The following is a 22,043-nucleotide window of genomic DNA, read 5'->3' as shown; positions in this document are numbered from 1 at the left end:
CAGTGTGATGCAGCAGAAAAAGACAAAAAACCTAATGCTATTCTAGGCTGCATCAGCAGAAGTAAAGAGTCCAGGTCAAGGGAAGTAATAGTACTGCTCTATTCAGTCTTGGTCAGACACACCTGGAATACTGTGTCCAGTTCTGGGCACCAGAATTTAAGATATTGATAAGTTGGAATGGGTGTAGAGGACAATGACCAAGACTATCAAGGGCGCTGGGTATGTTTAGCCTGGGAAAGAGGAGATTGACAGGAGATAAGACAGCCACCTTCAAATATCTAAACGGCTATCACATGGGAGACAGAGTAAGCTTGTTTTCTTCTGCTCTGGAGGGTAGGACTTCTACCAATGGATTCCAATTAAAAGAAAGGAGATTCCAACTAAACATCACAAGAACAGTAAAGCTGTTAAACAGTGCCACGTGGTGGACTCTCCTTCGCTGGAGATTTTAAAGTTGGATGGCCATCTGTCAGGGATGCTTTAGTTGAGATTCCTGCATTGCAGAGGGTTTGACTAGATGACCCTTGGGGTCCCTACAACTCCACAATTCTATGATTCATGGGCGATGCTTACTTGAAGCAGCTCTTCAGAGTCTCTCAGAGCTCTACTACTAGACATCCTTAGCTGGAGAGGCTATAAATTAAACATGGCACCTACAGGCCAAGCATGTTCTCAAGCACTAAGGTATGGGCCTTCTTCCAGAGGCATTCCTTCCCAGTTTTGTAGATGACACAATCTCAGTTGGAAGATCTGCCATGGAATAGAGAAAGGCAAGTGCACAAACCAGCCTCTAATCAAGGAAGCCCTTGGGGGTGGGGGTCTTGCTGCAGTTCACCCAACATGTCTCCCTAAGTATATTCATACCCTCAAGGGGCTCTGACCTTACCCCTGCTGGACTGCAGGACGCACAAGCCTGAACATATTTTTTTTTTTAAAAAAAGTGTCCAGTAGCACCTTAAGAGACCAACGAAGTTTGTTCTTGGTATAAGCTTTCGTGTTCATGCACTCTTATTCAGATACCAACACGAACATGAAATCCATGCAGAGAGAAGCACTCACACAATTCTGTTTCACTGGCTGGATTCTACACCAAGGACACCACCAGGAGCCCTGAACTCTATTCAGTTCAGAGAGGCGTCATTTGGGCAAAGAGTTGCACTTACTGTTGAAGCTTCTCAATCTCCTCAGCCTCTAACTCAGCAGTGCTCTTGCATTTGACAGGTCTCTGGCGGGTCTTGGTTTCAAGGCGGGGAGTTTTGGGGTTGGTTACCTTGGCCTTAAGTGGCTTTGTTTGGCTTATGCCTGAAAGAACGGGGAGGAAATGACCATAAACAAAAGCACAGCTTACAAAGTTATCTTTAAAAAAGCAAGAAGTGCATTTAGCCAACTCTCATAATTGCAAATATGAAATCTTATTGCCTTAGAAAAAAATAGCAAAGTATGGAAAGTGAGGCTGATGTTAGTCTTGATATATTCAACCCTTCCTTGTGCCATCCACAGTTCCCATTTTACATTTTTCCAAGTTTAAGCCTTGTGTCCTTGCCCAAACTCTTCAAATAAAAAGAGAGGGGAAGACAATGACACAAACCTAAATTCTGATCTTAACAGAACACACTCTAATGGAAGTAACTGAATTTTCTTAGGAAAATTAAGCAAGTCTCAATTCCAACTTCAACCTCCTATCTCTGACTGTCTAGTCCCCCTAGAACTGCACACTTGAAAAATAGCCAACCTATCTTTACTGTGAGAGCCAGTGTGGTGTAGTGGTTAAGAGCGGTAGACTTGTAATCTGGTGAACCGGGTTCGATTCCCCGCTCCTCCACATGCAGCTGCTGGGTGATCTTGGGCCAGTCACACTTCTTTGAAGTCTCTCAGCCCCACTCACCTCACAGAGTGTTTGTTGTGAGGGAGGAAGGGAAAGGAGAATGTTAGCCGCTTTGAGACTCCTTAGGGTAGTGATAAAGCGGGATATCAAATCCAAACTCTGTGGTTCCCTACTCCTCTTAGCAGGAAAGAAGAGGCACTGCTGTTTAGCAGTCTCCAAGACATGAATAATTGCACCTGAATAATGTCACCAAGTTCAGAGGGACTGTGCTCACAGAGTTCTTCCCACTGTCACAAAGGGGTTCCCAGTCAAGCCACTTGCAGCCTTACCTTCCTCGGTCTTCCTGCTCCTCAGGTGGTAACGTGGTGGGGTGCGTTGCTGAAAGTTTCTAACCTGCTGGGCCATTGATACAAATTCTGTGGAAACTTCATCAAACTTCCTTTTGTTGCTTTGGGACAGGTTGAAGGGTTTCGGGACTGTCATACCCTTTGACGCTTGGACCTGTAAGGAGACAGGGCTGGTTTGTTAGCAGAATGTTCTCAAGGCAGGATGTACCTTGGGCATTAGCCCACCAGCTGCGGACAAAATTTACTTGGCCTGCAAGTCTATCTCATTCTAAAGCTCTTAGTGCAGTGCATGGTCTCCACACCTCCTCAAAAGCACATTTGGGAGCTTACCTGTGAACTGAATAAATGAATAATTATTCACTTAAGCAGTAGGTGAAATCTGCATATATACATTTTGAAGGCCCATTCCTTTTTAAAAGAAGCAATGCAGAAGCACACGTTTACAGATGTATTGTTCTGAAAGAGGCTAAAGTTGAAGCCTCTTTAACATACCATAAGGAAAGGGCACTATAGAATGGTTAGAGAGGGTCTCATCTAAGCAGAGATTAACCCCACTAAGTAGGCTACATACATGAAAAAATGTTGTATGCTGTATTGTTTTTAACACTCAGCTGGGAGCCGCCCAGAGTGGCTGGGGAAACTCAGCCAGATGGGTGGGGTATAAATAAATTGATGATGATGATGATGATGATGATGATGGTTAGCAGTCTGTGTCAAGGTAACACGAGGCCCCAGCAAAAGACTCCAAAATAATCTGCCTCTATTCTTTTTTAATTGGCACCTACTTCTTCTTGCCCTATATAGAATTTATTTCTTGCAAATCTTTTCATCTGCAAATCTTTACACCCCAAGAGATGCAACAACAGGCAGTTGAAGGCTCTCTAGCCAGAAGCCTCATTTCTTGATTCTCGTTGCTCTCACCGGAGATGGTGGGTGCCTCCTCAGAGCAGCTTTGAAATCCACCTCCTTATACTCTGTGGCGGGCTGATTTTCGCCATGCTGTTTAATCCTTTCATCTGTGCGGAAGTGGAAATCTACTGGCTTGGTGATATGGGTCACCGTCTTCTTGACAGTTTGCCCTGGTGGGGAGAAAGTGGGAGATGAGATTTAATAAGAAGCATTCCAATGTCCAGGACATGGCAGCTTGAACAACTCAATATGATGTACTCACATTCCATCCAATCAAGATAAATGAAATATTGGGCATACTATGAAGGTTCATTTTCTGCAGGAGATGGAGGGAATCCTCAGATGGGTTGTGCCTCCCCCTTGCTCCACTAGGCAGAAGTATGCCAATTAAGTTGGTGCATTCATTTTCTATCCAAATCAAGATAAATTGCCACACTCACATACATATGATCTGCTCTAGGTACCACCCATGCAGAGTCACATGAACCAGTGAGAACTCAGTGGGACATGGAGAGAATTTGTGAAAGCCCAGCTTGTAGAGAGTCACAGCAAAGCAGTGTGTCTACACCATTTTCACTTAGGGAGTTGCCAAGACCTCTGCAGACTTTAAGGCACAAAGGCTAACTAAAGTGATTAAGAAGCTTAATCAGTCAGTGGGTTTTATTGTTTATAGCCAATGGCCATCACAATGCAGTATGAGCACTTAATCATGTTCCATAAGAAGAGCCCTGTTGGATCAGAGCACAGGCCCTGAGTGAAACAAGTCTTCTCACTTGCAATTCCAAGCAACTGGTATTCAGAGGGATGCTGCCTCTGGCAGTGGAGGTAGAAGATAGTCCTTCCAAGGTGGCTAGTCCCAAGAAATATTGGGACTTTTGAGAATTAATTCCCTTTTTGCTTTGTGTTTATATCTAGATTGATAGACTGAAAGGCAGGAGCAGACCATGCGTTTTATGCATTTATGGTGGCTAGCATGGCTTAGGTGCATCTATAAATAAGCCATGACGACGACGAGAAAAGCCACCTAAGGGTGGGGGGAGTAGAGCAACTTGAGAGGTCTGTAAAGCGACTCCCTTTTCACTCAGTTCGCAGAGAGGTTTCCCACAACACTAGAATTTGGAAGTGTCCAGTGAATCTAGTTGGAAGCAGGTTCAGGACAGATGACAAAGAAGCACTCAAGACACAACTTTTGGTGGTCCCTCCAAGCTACAGCTTAAGAAGTGCTGCCAGTGGCCCACGGTGCCAGATGCCTGCCTGGCAGACAGAGATTACCTGTGCCCAGCAAGGCCTTTCAAGGCTGGGACTAACACCTGCATCAGGAAGTGCATGACTATAGTCGTGAGAAAGCTCCTAGGAATAATGTATTTCAGAACATTCAGCGGCAGACAAACTACGATCACGTGGCACAATCACGTTAAGGATAGCCACACACAAGGTTGTTTTGCCCAAGGCCAATGTGCCGGCAGAAGGGTCCAGTGGGGAGGGGGGAAAGCCTGCTTGGCAAAATCCTTTTTAGACACCAGGCAAAATCCCTTTTAGAAACCTTCCTTCCTGACTGCCATCTGAGATGAAGTGGGTGAAACTGGAGATGACCTCAGTTCTGGCATCCCAGCTGTGGGGTCCTTCCCCCAGGGGAAAGCCTTCTGTGGCAGGTGAGAGACACCCTTTTCACGCTAAGGGCCAAATACCCATTCGAAGACCACAGTACGAGGACAAGTCGGCACAGCAACAAACGTAAATTTCACAGGCGGCTAGTTTCTACAACACACCCTTTGTATCCTCCATTCACACAAAGAGGAGTCATGAGCAGAGTTAGAGGACACATTCCAGCCAGGCAAAAAAACAAAACAAAACCCTGGGTGTGAAATGGGCCCAGTGAGGGATCTGGCAATTCTAATGACCACCTTCAGCCCCTGGCCTGAGGTTTGGCATTCCCTTTTTATGACACCAACAGTCTTTCTATCTCCTAAGGCTATGATGTTATGCTGTTTTTAACTTTTAACTCCTCTAGTGTTTTTACTCTGCTGGAAACTTCCTATTTTACCCAGTATAACAGTTCCAGACACGGGCGCTGACTTGCCCCCCACATTGAGGGGGCTGCTGTCATGTGACACTTCACGTGATACTGCCCGGTGTCTGCGCGGAGGGCCAAAAAATATTGGTGAAGCTGAAACGCCCTCCACCCCCTATACCCAGTGCTGCCAGATTTTATTTTATATTACTGTGGTACCTCGGTTTACGAACAGCCCAGTTCACGAACTATTTGGTTTATGAACTCCGCAAAACTGTGAACTTTGCCTCGGTCTATGAATGGAAGCTGAACGGTGGAAAGGCACTGGCGGAGGGGGGCCTCATTAGGGAAAGCGCGCCTCGGTTTAAGAACGGATTTAGTTTAAGAACGGACTTCAGGAACGGATAAGTTCGTAAACTGAGATACAGTCAAACCTCGGGTTATGAATACTGCGGGTTGCGCGTTTTCGGGTTGCGGACAGCGCCGAACCCGGAAGTACTGGAACTGTTTACTTCCGGGTTTCGGCGCTCGCGCAAAATGACATCACGTGCATGTGCTGAAGCAAGTCACGCGCGTGCGCAGACATGGCGCTGCGGGTTGCAAATGTGCCTCCCGCATGGATCACGTTCGCAACCCGAGGTATGACTGTACCACTTATTGGTAATCTGTCCTGAGAATACATACATTGAAGGAAAAGGCTGGAGGTAAGTAACTGTAAATCATTACTTTTAAAATAATTCTTTGGTGAGCTGCAATACAAATTCAAACACTAAAGAAAAGCACCCACTTTATTAGTGCAATAGGTTGGCTGGGGTGGGAGGGGAGGAATCTTTGCAAGTTACTTTCAAGCTCACCCGGTCCAGCAATGGCCACTTTGAGGGAGTCCTCGTTCTTCCTGCGCAGCTCAGCCACCTCTTGCTGCAGCTGCTGCATTTTCTCTACCTCCAGGTCCTCAGTGGACTTGCCCTTGGATGAAATCCGTTTCCTGGAAAATAAAAAGACACAGATGCCTTTCAGAAAAGGGAGCAGTGTAGAAGGCTGCAGCTGCCTGAAGGTCCTCAGCCTCAGGCCTATTGCTTCTGACCCCTGCACAGCTGAGAAATTCCTTTAAATCAGAGGTGGGGAATCTGTGACCCTCCGGAGGTTGTTGGGATCCCAGTTCCCATCGGCTGTAGCTGGTCTGGCCGATGGTCAGGAGTGAAGGGAGCCACAGCCCAGCAACACCTGGAGGGCCACCGATTCTCCCACATTGGCTTTTAAAATAGCAGAAAGAGGCAAGATTCCAAGGGAATCACATTCTGTGCCCATCACAACACCCGATGCTTGGGCAAAATCACAACAGTTTAGAGCATTGTGGAATGCTATCCCAAGGGAGCTTCGACTGGCACCTTCATTATACACCTTTAGACGCCAGGCAAAAATAATGTTCCCCTTCAACCAGGCTTTGAACTGATTAACATCTTATACCTTTTAAATGTGCTTGTGGGAGGGAAGATAGTTGGTTTGTGCAATTTTTTTTGTTCTTGTCTGTACTTGGTATTTTTATATTGTTTTTTTACATTGTGAACCACCCAGATATCTATAGATGAAGGATGGTATAATAATAATAATAATAATAATAATAATAATAATAATAATAATAATAATAAATTTTATTTATATCCCGCCCTCCCCAGCCGAAGCTGGGCTCAGGGCGGCTAACAACACTAAAATAGTGCAACATTATAAAAACATTATAAAAATTAATTAAAATCAAAATTGACGGCAACCATAAACTAAAGTTCTGTAAAGATTGCCAAAGGAGGGAGTCAGGCTGCGCCCTGACCAAAGGCCTGGTGGAACAGCTCTGTCTTGCAGGCCCTGCGGAAAGATGTCAAGTCCTGCAGGGCCCTTGTCTCTTGTGACAGAGCGTTCCACCAGGTTGGAGCCGCAGCCAAAAAAGCCCTGGCTCTAGTTGAGGCCAGCCTAACCTCTCTGTGGCCTGGGACCTTCAGGATGTTTTTGTTTGAAGACCGTAAGTTCCTCTGTGGGGCATACCAGGAGAGGCGGTCCCGTAGGTACGAGGGTCCTAGGCTGTATAGGGCTTTGAAGGTTAAAACCAGCACCTTAAACCTGATCCTGTACTCCACCGGGAGACAGTGCAGCTGGTATAGCACCGGATGAATGTGATCTCGCGGCGAAGACCCCGTAAGGAGTCTCGCTGCGGCATTCTGCACCCGCTGAAGTTTCTGGGTCAGTCTCAAGGGCAGCCCCACGTAGAGCGAGTTACAATAATCCAGTCTGGAGGTGACCGTCGCGTGGATCACAGTGGCTAGGTCAGGGCGAGAGAGGTAAGGAGCCAACTGCTTAGCTTGGTGGAGATGAAAAAATGCCGCCTTTGTTATAGCTGCAATCTGCGCCTCCATGGAGAGGGAGGTATCGAAGATTACACCCAAACTCTTAACGGACGGTGCTGGCACTAATTGCACCCCCGCAAGAGATGGGAGTTGCCCCCTCAATCCCATATCGTCCCGTCCCAGCCAGAGGACCTTTGTCTTCAAAGGATTTACACATTTAATAAAGAAATAAAGTCCAAACATGAAGCCAACATTTTTGTACAGCTTTCCTTGCATCAATGAGGCCTGTGCAGGGCAAGTTCCTGGCGGATTTGGGCTCAGTTCAGACATCTCTTAAACACCCCAAGTTTGGGGTTGTATCCAATGAAGTCATCTGGTTAGCGCACCAGTTTCCCCCTGTGCAACAGGACTTCCTCTCCTTGTGCCTGCCAAATCTGTTCCAGAAAGTTGGGTGAACCCATGGAACAGATGGGGGGGCACAGGGAGAGGTTGTCCCATTGTACTGGAGGAAGTTATTGTGGACAACTTTGTTGGATAAAACTTTCTTGGCACTTGAAGAGGGCTTGAAATAAGATGGCACCAGCCAATTCAAACACCATAGCAAGCCACTCCTTTGTGCCTCCCCTTGCCCAACCCACCAGACCTACACTTACTGTTTCTTTACAGGTGGCGGCAGCTGTTCATTGGTGGCCAAGGCGGCACATCTCTTGGCATGCATTTTGGCAGCACACTTGCGCTGAGCACTCTTCTGCCGTTCCAAGAGCTGTTTTGACACCCTACAGGGGAGGAAAAGGGAAAAGCCAGCTGACTGTAAAGGAACGGGGGTGGAATGAGATGAAGAGACACAGCCTCAAAGCTTACAAGTTTCAGCTACTGCAATAATATGGAGCAATTCCAAAACAAAGAGGAAAAAAGGGGGGATTAGTAGGGCATTCAAATTAGGACTCTTGCATATTTTACATGGGATGCCTGCCGGCCTCTTCGGGGTACAAAAGCATCATGTGCTCTTGCATCCAGCACATAGTCTGCTTGGGGTACGAAGGCTGCAGTTGGAGGCACCCGAAGCAGTTACCTAGGAAATAGCTCCAGGTACCCCAATTTCCCCATGTTTGCAACATGCAATATTTTATCCATTTGGCTTTAGGCAAGTATTGTTTTATACAGCATTTTGAACAAGGTCATGCTGATAACAGTTATGTAGAGCATCTGCTGAGAAATTGAGGCATCTTTCCACAAGAAGGCATCTAATCTGTCTTCCCCCCCTCAACCACTGATCTAGATCCTCCCTCCCATTATGACTTTTGAAAGCTATTGGGAGAAAATCTGGCTGGTGTCCCTCCTCAAGCTTTTAGTACTAGATCCTGGAAAGATGCACGCCCACAAAATCACATTTGCTCATTTATGTTGAGACTATTGTCATGTTCTCAAGGACAACCTGATTTCAGAATTAGATCACAATATACCATATTTTCGCTCTATAAGACGCACTTTCCCCCTCCTAAAAAGTAAGAGGAAATGTGTGTGCGTCTTATGGAGTGAATGCAGGCGGGAGGCTCTGCTCAGCGCTCCCTTTAAAGAGCCGCATGGAGCGTGCGTGCAGCTCTTGGGGGCTTTTCCCAAGGAGGGAGAAGGGCTGCCTTGCAATCCCGCTGGCTGTCCTGGCTTCTGGCTTAGCCGCACGCAGCCTCTCCTGGGCAAGGGGAGCCTTCATCCCTTGCCCGGGAGAGGCTGAGCGGCTATCCCATAAGCCAGGACAGCAAGCGGGATTGCAGCACAGCAATCCCGCTTGCTGTCCTGGCTTATGGGATTCAGATTTTCTCTCTCCTTGTTTTCCTCTTCCAAAATCTAGGTGCGTCTTATAGAGCGAAAAATACGGTAATAGCCATGTTGGAGATTCTTGGCAGCCATGAGGACTAGAAACTTATTATTTTATGAATTCATTATACTGGCCTCTCTGAGAAGAAGCCCACTGAAGGGGCACTGTGGCAGGAAGGGTTGTGCATCAGCTTTATTCCCACATTCAGACCACTTTGCAGCTTCCCAGAACTGCAGACCTGGAAGTTAGCTTAAGAGCAACTAAAGGAGAAGGAGGGTCCTAGGCCAGCTGGAAAAGCTCAGCAGGCCATTTCTTGAGAGAATAGAGAGAAGCACTTGTGGGAGGATCAAGATGTTAGGCAACCATGGTCTACGTCAAAGCTTGCAAGCTGTGTCAACACCAAGTCCCAGGCGAAAGTTGACCCACTTGGAGATTAGAATGCTTACCTTCCTGGGGCCCTTGCAGGGGCAGCTGCCGTCTCATTCGATGTACTGCGCCACTGTGCCATGGATCCAACCACATTTGGTGGCACCCTGTTAGCCAGTCCCATCTCATTTTCATTGTGATTCTCAGCTAAGGCAAATAAGAAACACGAGCTATATATATATATTCCTTGAAATTTATATGCCCCTTCTTCCTCTCCAAGGGCTCAAAGCCAGCTAATAGCTTATACAACATTCACAAAAAGACCCCAATAGCTATCCATAAAAATCATACAGTGCTCCCTCCGACACCCCCCAGGAAAAGCCTGCTACAGGATAGGATGCTACCAACAGATGCACAGAGGCTTGAGCCTGTCATCGGCAAGTGAGGTTGTGAGGGAAGGAGCTTTAAAAACTTCACAGCTTTGAACTATCAGCACAGAAGAAAAACAAATGAGCAGGAAATAGATCTTTTGCTAGCTTCAGCAGTAAACAGCTTGCTTGTGTATTTGAGGTTGTAGTTCATCTTTCCACTCTATATTTGGGACCCTGCGTTATCCTTCCACAGCTCCACACCCTGCTTGATGCATCCAGCATGGCCAATAAGGCACCCTCAGAGGGATACGTAAACCTTAGCTTAGCCCCACTGGGAACTGAATTAGGACTTGTGCTTTTTAATTTACTTAGAAGTTATCCCGAGTCAGTGGCAAGCTAAGGCAGTAGCCTTGTTTGTAGCTAGTATCAAATTATTTGGAATGGTGAAAAGCCAAGTGGACTGCGATGAATTCTGCTGGTTGACTGACAGAACCCAAAGAGTGCTCACTAACGGTTCCTCAACATCCTGGAAAAAACTGACACGTTGGGTACTGCACTCACAGGATTCTGTCCTGAGCCTGGCACTATTCAACATCTTTATAAAGGACTTGGATGAAGGAATTGAGGGGACGCTCATCAAATCTGCAGATGACACCAAACTGGGAAGGGTAGCTAATGCTGCAGAAAATAGAGTCCAGATTCAAGGCAGCCCTAACAGATTGGAGAACAGGGCCAAAACCAACAAAAGGAATTTCAGTAGGGACAAGTGTAAGGTTCAACCCTTAGGCGGGAATAATCAGATGCACATTTGTGTGTCAGGCATTCAGGTCTTGACACTGCCAGAGAAAGCCAAGCCTCACATGAGCAAGTTCACAGGCCATCACTGGACTAGGTCCATATACCCTTCTATTAGCATTGTAAGTTTACAAGAACTTGCTGTCCTGAGCTGAACAACTTACTGGATTTCACCATTGGAGAGACAATGGCACGTGGAATGTTAGCCCTTGATGCTGAGGATTTCTGCAGGATGCCGGCTGGCATGTCTGAACTTGGAGTTCTCAGATGACTGGCTGGCATATCTGAACTTGGAGTGCTCAGAAGACCAGCTCTGAGATCTGGAAGAACCAACAACCACCTGGTTAAATTCAATGTACCTCCCAATGCTGCTTGGCAGGCTAATTGCCATCTCCACTGCCAGCTGTGGCCGTTATGGCCCGTCCTCTCCCAGTCCGAGGGCCAGGCAAACACAGAGAAGACCTCAGGTGCCCTGTTCCTTTCCCACATTTGGGGGAAATGGAGCAAAACACAACTTAGAGAAGAGGGAAAAAGTGCCAGCTAGACTCAAGAGCAGTCGCGTTTGCTAGTCCAGCTTTTGACAAGAGGATAGATTAATCTTCTCTCACCTTGACTCAAAATTCTCAAAGCTCAAAATTACCAGATGTAGTGTGGTAGAAACTTGAGGCTACTGCTTCCCGCCCCCTTTCCTAAAGTTGGCTGAAAACATATTGCAGCACAACAAAAAACTTGAACCCTGCAAATCTCATGTGCATTGTTAGAACACACTGCAGGTTCACAGCAGTTGAGAAGTGAGTGTTCAAGGAAGCAACTGCAGATCTCTCAAGAGGTTTTTGGTACGTCACATCCTTCCACTACAGAGAGGATGATGTGTGGAATCACAAAAGCCACATTTGAGACAGAAGATCACAACTGGATCTCTCTACATGTTTTTGTAAACATAAAACAAGCGAAGAGAACTCATTTACTCTCCAAAGGGTCCCTGCAAGGCTAATTATAGCTTCTGAGGCAGGACAAACTTAGGCTGAGGGGGAAACAGTTAAACACCCACCCACCTTGGCACCACTCTGAAAGCATTTGTAGATTCCTGTTTGTTTGGAAAAGGCTCTTGCTCACATACATATTAATAAAGATCAGATGATGATCTCCCAGATCACATGTGGTCCTGAGTATCTCTTAGAGACACATTTCTAGTCTTCTCTTTACTTCATTCACATAAACCTCCATCATCCTTAATACAAACTGAACTGCATCCTAGCACTTCCATCAAAAACATGAGGGCATGACAGTGTGGAAAAGTTTCCAAGATGAACTCAAGCAACTCCCTGATTATGTCTGTGTCTGTCCAGAAATCAGTGTGTCAGTACTGGTAACCCTGTTTGGCTGACAGCACTGGAAATAATCTCTGTTCTCCAAAGCTTTGTATTTCACCACCTTAAAATAATTCAGGAGGGCCAGGCAATTCGTTTTATTCTGATCTGCTTCCAACCAAGCAGAAGGACAAGTGTGATGCATTTAAGGGCTCTTGGAATATTAAGCCATCCCAACTTGGGGTAGCCTACAGCATATTGTGTGTTGGCCTTTCCCCTCTCTTACGTTGCTTCTCTCAGTTCATATAGCCCCTAGCTGGCCCCTCTTCTCTTTCAGACAACCCTATGGATCTTTAACCATTGCCAAGTCCAACAAGGGTCTCCTCAGCAGTTGTGGGTTGCTTTGCCCAACACCTGCATGTGGAAGAAAGTTGTTGACAATATAGGCAGCCCTCTTCCATGCTCCTTTTGATACATATGGTGACAGAGAGAGTAGAGGGTGGGTTTTCTAGTGCTGTTACATCACTTCCTGTACAATGAGGATAAGATGTCTGCAGCCCTCCAGATGTTGTTGGACTGATCTGTGGATGATGGGAGTTGGAGTCTTACAGCATCCTATACTGGCTGTACACCACAGCTTATGCTGCAAGTGTTTACCTGATAACAAACACCTCCTCAAGCCTGTGAAATCCCCTAGCCAAAAAAGGGACAACCCCCTGCTCACCAGGACCAGTTTTTCATCCCAACTTGGCAGAATATGCAGATACTCACCAAACCAGGCATCAATGCCAGTTGTTTCACCATCTTTAATGTTCTTAAAGTCAATGTATTCATTGGGGACATCAAAGGAATACCGTTCCTCAGACATTTTGCTGGAGCAAAGGCTTTTTCCAGCAATCTTGGAGCAAGCCCCTGAGAATCAAGAAATATACAGCACTATTAGCATGGCAAGTAACTTACAAATGCTATCTTTTTCAGCATCTCAAAGCTATGGATGGTCAGTCTATTTCTGCTTTTATAGATTGGAAGCTACAGTCACAAGCCACCCATGTTTAAAACTAACCAAAGACCCACGTTTGAACTGGGACTGCAACCTTGCAACCATCCCAGGTCTAGGTACAATGACTATCAGCTAGAGGACACTACAACCCAAAGCAGTGCAAAATAGAAGACCAAGAAAGAAGGTTAAGCCTCAAAGTACTTCAACATTGCGCAAGAAGGAATTCATCACTTTAGAGAAGAAACACAGGTGCTCACCCTGACCTTCAGCCAGCGTTCAAAATTCACCAGGCACATTTTGGCACCACACTATTGGCCACTTGAGACCAAGTGAGGATGCCCAGGTGCCAGGATGGCACCTGACATCTCTACCATCTGGAGGTGAATGCTTGGGGATCCTGTAGAATTCTATCCACGATATTTTATTTGCACAATCAGAAGAAACTTCAGGAACCCAAGTGTTGTATTGAAAAATATGACTTTCAAGCCATCTGGCCCCAAAATGGCAACTATTGACATTCCATTTTGGCGCCTGTAACCCTGGTTTAAGGAGCCATTTGTGCCTTCAGCAAGTCATATTCCGCAAAACCTGTTTCTACAGACTTAAAAGAATCAGCCTGGCCTCACAATTGACTCCACCATGGTTGCTTCTGGCCTCACACCCAACTTTGCAGCATTTTGAGGGCCTTCCCAAAGCTTAATTGATTGCAATTAATAAGATCACCCAGAGAATGATCCTGCAGGAAGAGACCCAGCCTGAGTTAGAAGGAGCAAAGAGGATTATAGGTGTCAGCGGAGACAGAATCAAGGAGCCAAGAAAAGGACAGGATTTTCTAGCCTCGGAACTTGAGATGTTTTTCAGACCACACCTGGTGCAAAGCAAGCCAAGAAAGGGGCCCTGAAACTCAAGTTACTCAGATTGCTCCATAGTTGTGGCCTTGCTGCAGATAGGCTGATTTAATGGGTTAATGTTGCGCTTGTGCAGAGCACCCTTTCTACAACTACAAGGGCAACTTCCATGTTGAGGGGCAGGGCTTCCTAGAATCATAAACCTGGCACATATTTTTATGCAGCATCCTAGGTTTGCGAACATGCATTAACATATCCAGTACATCCATCCGTGCCATGTTGCCCCACCTTATTAGCAACCTTCCACAAAAGCAACTGGCTTTTGCTAAGCCAAACGGCTTCAAGTTTATCCAAAGGAAGACTTTGCATGCATGGCCTCTTCAGTCAGCTGAGGCCTAGGGCAGGATTACTGCTGGTTTATGTGCTTTTAGAAAAGCTGGCTACACTCACATGCGGGAAGGGTGCCCAGATATAAATTACAGCACCATTAGCAGGTGCCACCCTAATTTATAACCCTTGGCCTTCCCTTGCCAAGGCATGGAAAGCTGCCACATTGAAATGTAGACAAGAGGTCTCCAAGCACGGACCAGCTGAGAGACAGGGCAGAAAGGGTCCTGCAACAAGACTAAGGTGGTCTCCAAGATTAGGGAAAAGTTGGTACAATAGATCAAAATGCCCCAGAGGAGGAAGGGATGGAGGGAAGAAAGTGACAGCCCCAAAGGAGAGTTGAGAAAGCTCCAAAGCCTGGCTGGAATTAGATCCCTTCTTAGCCCCCTTAATCAGGATCAAGTTTCTGTCAACACTAACAACTTAAAAAAAATATTGAAGTGCGTCATTGACGTTCTTTTCGCCCACACGACCCAACAAGTTGAGCTGCCAAGCAGGAGGAGCAGGAATCACATTTCAGAAATGGTTGGCTCCAAAGCTAGCCCACTGCTCCCTCAGCCCCTCATTCTGCAAGAGAGTGACAACGGCCATTTCATTAGCAGGAGCTGGGGAGGCAGCTGGAGCCAGAGAAACACATTCACAGGGGAGCTGTGGTGTGCTTGAGGCCCTTGTAGGGAATCCCCCTCTGGAAGGGTCCGATTTCCAGGGCATTTCCAGAGCAGGAGGGAAAGGTAGGTCGACCATGCGAGGCAGCGTTAAGCAATGGTCTGGCCACTGGAGGAAGCCATAAGCTCAACCTCCTCAGATATCAGCTGTGGGCTGCAATTTGGGTTGTACTACAGCCACCAATTTGGACCACACTATTGAGAAGTGAGCCTTTTACCTTTCAGCTTTGCACAGTGGCTAAGGCAAAGCGAATTATTATAATCTGCAGGACAAAAAAATTCCAATACACAATTTCCCCAAAAGCGCATACTGCTGTTTTCAGCTCAAGCCATCCATCCAAACTGGAAGCAATGGTACATTCTCATCTCTATTAAGATCTGCTGCCAGAAGATTGTCAAAGATTGCATTGAGTAGAAATACCTCCAGCCTCATTTAAGGAAACAAGGAAAAATACAGATCTTGCAGGGAACATGTGTGCCTTGTTTTCTTTAACAGTCCATAACTTTCCAAATAGATCTGCTAGCATTAGACATCAATACACAAGCATTCTTATTAAAAAGCTGATGGACCTGGACCTTTCCCCTACCATCTGCGATTGGATTAAAGACTTTCTGAGGGATCACACACAATTCGTGAGGATTGGGCCCGTTACATCTACCTCTTGAAGCTCAGCACTGGCACCCCACAGGGATGCGTGCTGAATCCCTACCTGTACTCATTGTATACATATGACTGCATTTCATCTGATCCATCCACTGCAATTATTAAGTTTGCAGATGATACCACCATAATGGGTCTAAATACAGGTGGAGATGAATCAGCATATAGGGAGGAGGTTCAAAAAGTCTCCACATGGTGCCTAGAGAACAACTTGAACCTAAATATCAGCAAGACAAAGGAGATGGTGTTGGACTTTCGGAGGAAGAGAGAGGAACTAGCCCCGTTGTATATCAGGTGTGTGCGTGTGGAGAGTCTCTTCCTTTAAATTCCTGGTAGTTTACCTTAGTGAAGACCTCACTTGGAAAATCAATACAACCCAGGTGGTTTAGGAAGGCCCAACAGAGACTCCATTTCCTCAGGGTCTTGCGAAAGAACAATGTCAAACAAAAATTGATGATCTGCTTCTACCGAGCCACAATAGAAAGTGTCCTTTAATACTGTATAACAGTGTGGTACGCTGGTCTGACAGTCATGGACAGGAAGTCCCTACAGAGGGTGGCGAATACAGCACATGACATCATGGGCTGTCCTCTGAGTTCGCTAGATGACATCGCGGGAGACCACTGCCTCAGGAGAGCGAGGTAAATTCTTAGGGACGACTCACACCCTGGCCAGCACTTCTTTAATCTCCTACCTTCGGGCAGGAGATACAGAAGTATAGTCAGCCGCACCAACAGGTTAAAGAACAGTTTTTATCTGTGGGCTGCTGAATGGAAAAAAAAGTGATGTAATTGACTTCTGACAAGCACACAGAGCGTGAACAAGACTGAGTGTATGTGGGACTCGTTTAATTTCACTGCACACAGGTGGTGTAGTGACAATAAAGGTTTATTATTTATTTATTATCGCCTCTGAGAACCAACCCTTCCTATTTTAGAAGAAGCCTCTCTGGAACACAGGAAGCTGTCTTATTCCATGTTACACCATTGGTCCACTGACTGCCATCAACTCTCCAGGGCTTCAGGCTGAGGAATTTCCAAGCCCTACCTAGGAATATCTGAGATTAATCTGGGGCCTTCTGCATAGAAAGCATGTGCACAGGTTAGAAAGCAAGTAGCCATTTAGATGCCTGAACAGCAACAGAACAGAGAAGCTCTACTGGACTAAATGTTTCTAGAAATCACACAAGTAGGGCACTAAACCAACTGCTCCCACCCGATTATCCTCTCCTAAGTACACAGGATTCAGATGCTTTTGCACATCTGCTGTTCATTGCATTAGGGCTTGTGAGGAAGAACATTCTGGGAGATGGTGCCTCCCACAGCCAATTTACCAGATAAGCCTGCCTCTCTGCCACCTCACACCGTTACTTGGTTAGTACAGGGGTACTCAATAGGCTTTACTAGTGAAGTTCAGCAAGGCTATGGATTGCAGGCTTTTTTTAGCACTTATCTCAACTCTTTCATCACAGGGCAGGGCTGTGTCACTTTCTGCACCTCTGCAGAAAAGGTCAACCAGCAGCATGGAGGGCATAGCATGCCTTTTTCCAGCTAGGCACCACAACAGCCACACTTAATCACATCCAACCTTGGGCATAATCTATCCTTTACTACTACACAGCTTCGGCCTTTTCATCAGGAGAGTAAGAACAATCCCTGCTAGACAAGCAGAGGCTGTGAAGCCACAGAGAAATATGGATTACACCCAAGGATAGAAGCCATTACATTCTGCCCACTCCTCCACCGCCGCCACCCAATCATGCAGATCTTTTTGCTCCCAAGCCCAGGCACTTCTAAGAAACTATTGTGCAAGACCAGGCTGGAGGACATGCTACATGCTACATGGAGCATGCTGGAGGACATGCTACAAACAGAACAAGCTGGCACAGGTGCTACGCTGACCACTTGCCCCATTGACCATATCCCCAGCTAACTTGCAGGCCTCTTACTTACATACCTTACTTACATACCTGGTAAGGATGACTGCCTGGTAAGTCCCACTCCAAACTTACTCATGTAAGTAAGGTTGCTCATGCCATAGGTATTCCTTACAGCTCAGTCCTCATGTTAGAAAGCTAATTCCCAGGTACCCAGGAGGGGCGGGTAATGTCTTTACTAGTCAGTATGCCATTTGTAAATGCATTTTTGTTTTTATGCTTTCAACTCCACACATGCAAGACACAGAAATTCTGTTTGACACTTTGAGGAGTTTTTGGAGTTTAACTTCTATGCACTGCCCATTTAAACTGGACCTTATATGTCAAACACAAAAAATGCATTAGGAATCTCAGCACATGGAATGGTAATGTTTGTTATATTAATAGGGGGCCGGTTCTGCAGTTTCTATTCAGGTCACTTCATATCTGCCCATAAATGGAAACTGCAATGCTGAGCCCTCATTATCTTTTTCTCCCACCCCACCCCCCGATATCTGCCTTCAGCTAGCAAAAAATAAGTTGAAAATAGAAGCCAATCATCCCATGATAACAAAGAAAGGTGACTGTATTATTTGGGATTAGGAACAGTATGAAAAATCAACATTCTAATGTGGAAGCAGGAAATGTGCCAAGCAGCAGCTCAAAGTGAACAACCCTATTTTATTATTCTATGATGCAGTTAGCATCTTCTCTCAGAATGAGCCCATTTCTAATGTTTCTATGTTGTAAAGAAAAAAAACTTGTTATTCTCTTCCCCCACAAGTATTTTTTCCCAACTATCCTTCACCATTTCTGGTGGAATTTACAGATGCAGACCATGTACCCTGCTGGTACCAGTGTCAGAGCTGTTTCTGGGTGCTCTGCAAGGTCACAACCTGACTCAGCTCCTGGTACAGAGCTCTGGGGCCTAACAAACATGTGGGAGGCCCTGCACTTTAAGGCCAAGATGCAAACCGTAATGTGCCAGCCAGGAAGTCTTGGTGGATCTGCAATGTTATCCCCATGCTAATTCTGCTTATCCATCATGCTTGATGTTGCAACAGACTCATTTGTGGAACAGGGAGAGTCAAGTGAGAGAGATAAAAGCTGTGCCAGTATTTCCCAGACTTCTTATGCCCCTCCACCCCAGCTAGAGATCCGTGTCTCCCTTCCCAGCAACCCAAAAATAAATGCCCCTGACATCGTATGCCCTGTAATTCAGGCCCCACAAGCTCTAGGAGACATCAAGATGGGACAAGTTAAAAATAGGTGTTAAAGGGACAGCAGGGGATTTGGGGCTGATGTGTTAGACTTGGTGCAAAGGGGAACCAGAAAGCCTCTTAAGACACCCAAAATCTGCTTAATGCCAGGCCAGCTTTTGCCTAGGTGCCCTAAGTTTAGATTTGTCATAGTGCCTGAGAAAGAAAGGCATGGGGCGGGGGGAATCGCTAGAACAATGAAATCCCCCCTAACCAACACCCTGGAGCTGGAAATTGGGCTGGTTATTTTGAGACCTAGCATTCCTTCCAGTTGTGTGCTCTTATTTTCTTCCTATTATCTGAAATGGCTAGAACCATGTTTTTATTTGGATGCATATTATTTAGTGATCAAAAAGCTCTCCATTTTTAACTTGTTCTCCACTCTATGAGCTAACAGGGCAAGCTATAATACCTAACTTGTATCACCACAACACAAAACTACGAGAGTGTAACACAGAGCAAGTACACAGGCCTTACTCTGCAACTGAGCAAAAAAGCACACTGGAAAGAGCAGGAATTGTTAATATTCTAAAGCCTCCTGGCAATCGGCCTTGAATGTTCTGTTTATATGCATCATGCACCAGGGCACTGGTGGCATTCCAAAAATTTGTATCCACTCACTGCTTTGGAGCTGTTGTACAGGGAACCTAATGACTAATCATCCATTTATCTGCCTGGTGTTTCTCTCTTAAACAGAAAGCAACTAAACCATCACTGTCTCTATCAAAACCATTGGAAATAAAGAACTTGCAGAATACCTCACCTCATCTAAAGCAAACTTGCCTTCTGAATGCAAGAACAGCTCTGCTAGCAGATGAAAGGGTCATCTATCTAGTGTCAAAATCACTAGTATCCGTTTCAGTCAACCAGATTCCTCTAAGAAGCCCAGAACGCCACTTGTCTCAACACTTGGCTTTGCAACCATCACTTTTCCCATCCTGCTGGGTGTGTGGGTTAAAAGATAGAGGAACCTGCTCCCATATAAACCTGTCTAGATGTTATGATCTGGAGGGGAGGTCCTGCTGGAAGCTTTGCTGCCTTATGAAGCTCTATAAGCAGGAGTGTGTGAGGGTGCCTCCTTTGTGTTGGCCCCTATGTATGGGTGGTCACTATATACATGACAGCACCAGATCAAGACACAAAGAAGATGAGATCAGAATATCCATCCTGTTTAAAAGTTACTTGTTCTGAGCTGTATGTAAATAATGCTGGGACCACATGATGAAGGATGGGTGGAACATAGTGTTGTATCCCACCCCCAATCTGCAAGCGGTGTGAGATTGCAGGGGTTCCTGGCACTAACTCAAGGTTTGTGTTTCTTTTTGGAACGAGATACAGGTGAACATTTTAGGTGCATTCAATTGACATACAATCGCCGACGTGCAGACCTGGAAGAGGGCAGAAGGGGGGCAGAACAGGGCATGCTTATGTGGGGGCTGACGCATGTGGGGGCTGGGAACAGAGCTTTCACAAGAAATGGTCGCTGCCTGTACAGCAGAGATGGAGCTGTCTTTATGGTACATGGTTTATTTACACATATATACAACCTGAGCCTACAATGGAGTGGTTCACAGCATTAACACCCTAAAAGGAAATCAGGCCTGTCTGTCCGTCTCTCTCTCCGACTTTCCAGCCTTAAGCTGTTGCATCCAGCATGTAACTCAACGTCACTCAACTCTGGCCTCTTGTTTACCACCCCTTCCTCTCTTCTGCCCCCCTGCAACCTTATACTGTATATAATGGTGGTTGCCATACATCCAGAATTTCACAGACGTACAAAGAATACTGCAGTTGGAAGCTGCGTCTGGGCGGAAAACGGCAAAACATGTGGGGAAATCGTGACATATGGCAATCTGCATTGGCAGTGTCACTTTTGCCTCTTTCCCTCAAAAACAGCTCAAAAACCGTTTTGTTTTGTTTTGGTTTTTGCGATTTTGCCAAAAACGCTGAGCAACTTTGTATATATTTTAAAAAGCTGAACTTTTGCGTCTGGATTTTCAGTTTTTGAAATATGGCAGCCTTACATAATGTCTCTCATCAAATACAACTGACCTGTAGAATAGGCTTTACAACCTGAAAAAGGAGAGAATGCCCATATTTTTTGTAACCTAAAAGAAACAATTTAATAAGAAATATTGAAAAACAAAACAAAACAACCCACCCTCTGGTCTCTTGCCTTTTAAATGTATTTTAAATCTTTTTAAATCTTTTGTTGCAAGACCCCAGAGTGGTTAGGGAAACCCAGCCAGATGGGTGGGGTATGCATGTATGTATTAATAATAATAATAATAATAATGATGATGATGATGTCTTTGGCGGTTGAGGGAGGGAGGAGGCCCTGAGCCACGCCCCAGGCTATAGGGCCCATTTCCACCCCCAGAATCCCCACAATAGGAAGCTGCCCAAGGGGGACTCAGACTCGCGAGCCTGAACGGACCTCCCCCGACTGGAAGCGGCTCTCCGGGGCTTCGGACACGACGCCCTCTTCCACCGGGAAGCCCAGCGGGGGGAGACGGCGCGGAAGGGGCCCGCCGAGGCCAATTCTTCCTAGGGCCGCCCGGCTGCTTCGAGGGCCTCGACCGGCCCTTGGGCCCTCAGGCAGGGGGAAGGGCGGGAAACAAAGGCGGGGAGGGGGGGGACCAAACCGACAGACCCGGGAAACTAACGGAGGGGTGGGGGTTGAGGAGGGGCTTCCCCTCAGGACCCTGAAACTCGGACCCCGCACCTTCAGAACCCGCGGAACTACCTGCGGTTTTTACCTCAGGTGAGCGGGATGGGCCCCCCCCCCCGCTCTCCTGTCGCGGACCGCAGGGAAAGCAGTCGCTCTCCCGAATCTTTTTCTCCTCCCGCCTCTTTCCTCTCGCCTCCCGTACCTCGGAACCGCCGGGGCCTCGTCTCGCCGTCGCCTCAGCTCCCTCCGCCGTTGCCGCCGTTTAAATATTTCAAACTTCGGCCTCCCTTCCGAACTGGCCAATCGGCGCCCGTCCCATGGTCCCCGTGGCGCGCTGATTGGGGCACAGGGCGGAACTGACGGGCGGGAGGGCGGGGAGATGGGGAAAAAAAACAACGTCCCGGATCGCGTTGGGAAGCGGGTGCCCCGCCCCTCGCGCCGGCCTCCTCGAGGGCACGCTCGCCCCATCTTCCTTCGCGGCTCCAGGCCGCGCGGCCTCCTGGGAAACGTAGTCCGAGAAGAGGGGCATGGATTAAAGGCGAGCCGAGGAG

General features: G+C 46.6%; 1 protein-coding gene across 9 annotated transcripts in view; it reads right to left on the bottom strand.

The window, feature by feature from the left end:
• Positions 1-21,834, bottom strand: part of TPX2 (TPX2 microtubule nucleation factor) — a 29,287-nt gene extending 7,453 nt beyond the window's left edge. For 2 of the 9 annotated variants that reach the window (XM_083618602.1, XM_083618606.1), the window contains exons 1-9: positions 21,695-21,834; positions 12,858-12,998; positions 10,941-11,096; positions 9,691-9,817; positions 8,082-8,204; positions 5,947-6,077; positions 3,094-3,251; positions 2,155-2,326; positions 1,164-1,302 (exon numbers count right to left, since the gene is read on the bottom strand). In XM_083618602.1, the coding sequence (XP_083474728.1) occupies positions 1,164-1,302; positions 2,155-2,326; positions 3,094-3,251; positions 5,947-6,077; positions 8,082-8,204; positions 9,691-9,817; positions 10,941-11,096; positions 12,858-12,954 (1,103 nt within the window). In that variant the 5' untranslated portion in view covers positions 12,955-12,998; positions 21,695-21,834. Of the gene's footprint in view, positions 1-1,163; positions 1,303-2,154; positions 2,327-3,093; positions 3,252-5,946; positions 6,078-8,081; positions 8,205-9,690; positions 9,818-10,940; positions 11,097-12,857; positions 12,999-15,988; positions 16,349-16,570; positions 16,774-21,567 lie in introns of those variants that run through there. The other 7 variants (XM_083618605.1, XM_083618610.1, XM_083618603.1 and 4 more) reach the window with 6 other exon arrangements.
• Between the last annotated feature and the right edge of the window lie 209 nt (positions 21,835-22,043).

This window comes from Podarcis filfolensis (assembly GCF_964270895.1).
Source record: "Podarcis filfolensis genome assembly, chromosome: 6".
Taxonomy (NCBI): Eukaryota; Metazoa; Chordata; class Lepidosauria; order Squamata; family Lacertidae; genus Podarcis; species Podarcis filfolensis.
The sequence above is the reverse complement of the archived record's forward strand: the minus strand, read 5'-3'. Positions and strand labels throughout refer to the sequence as shown.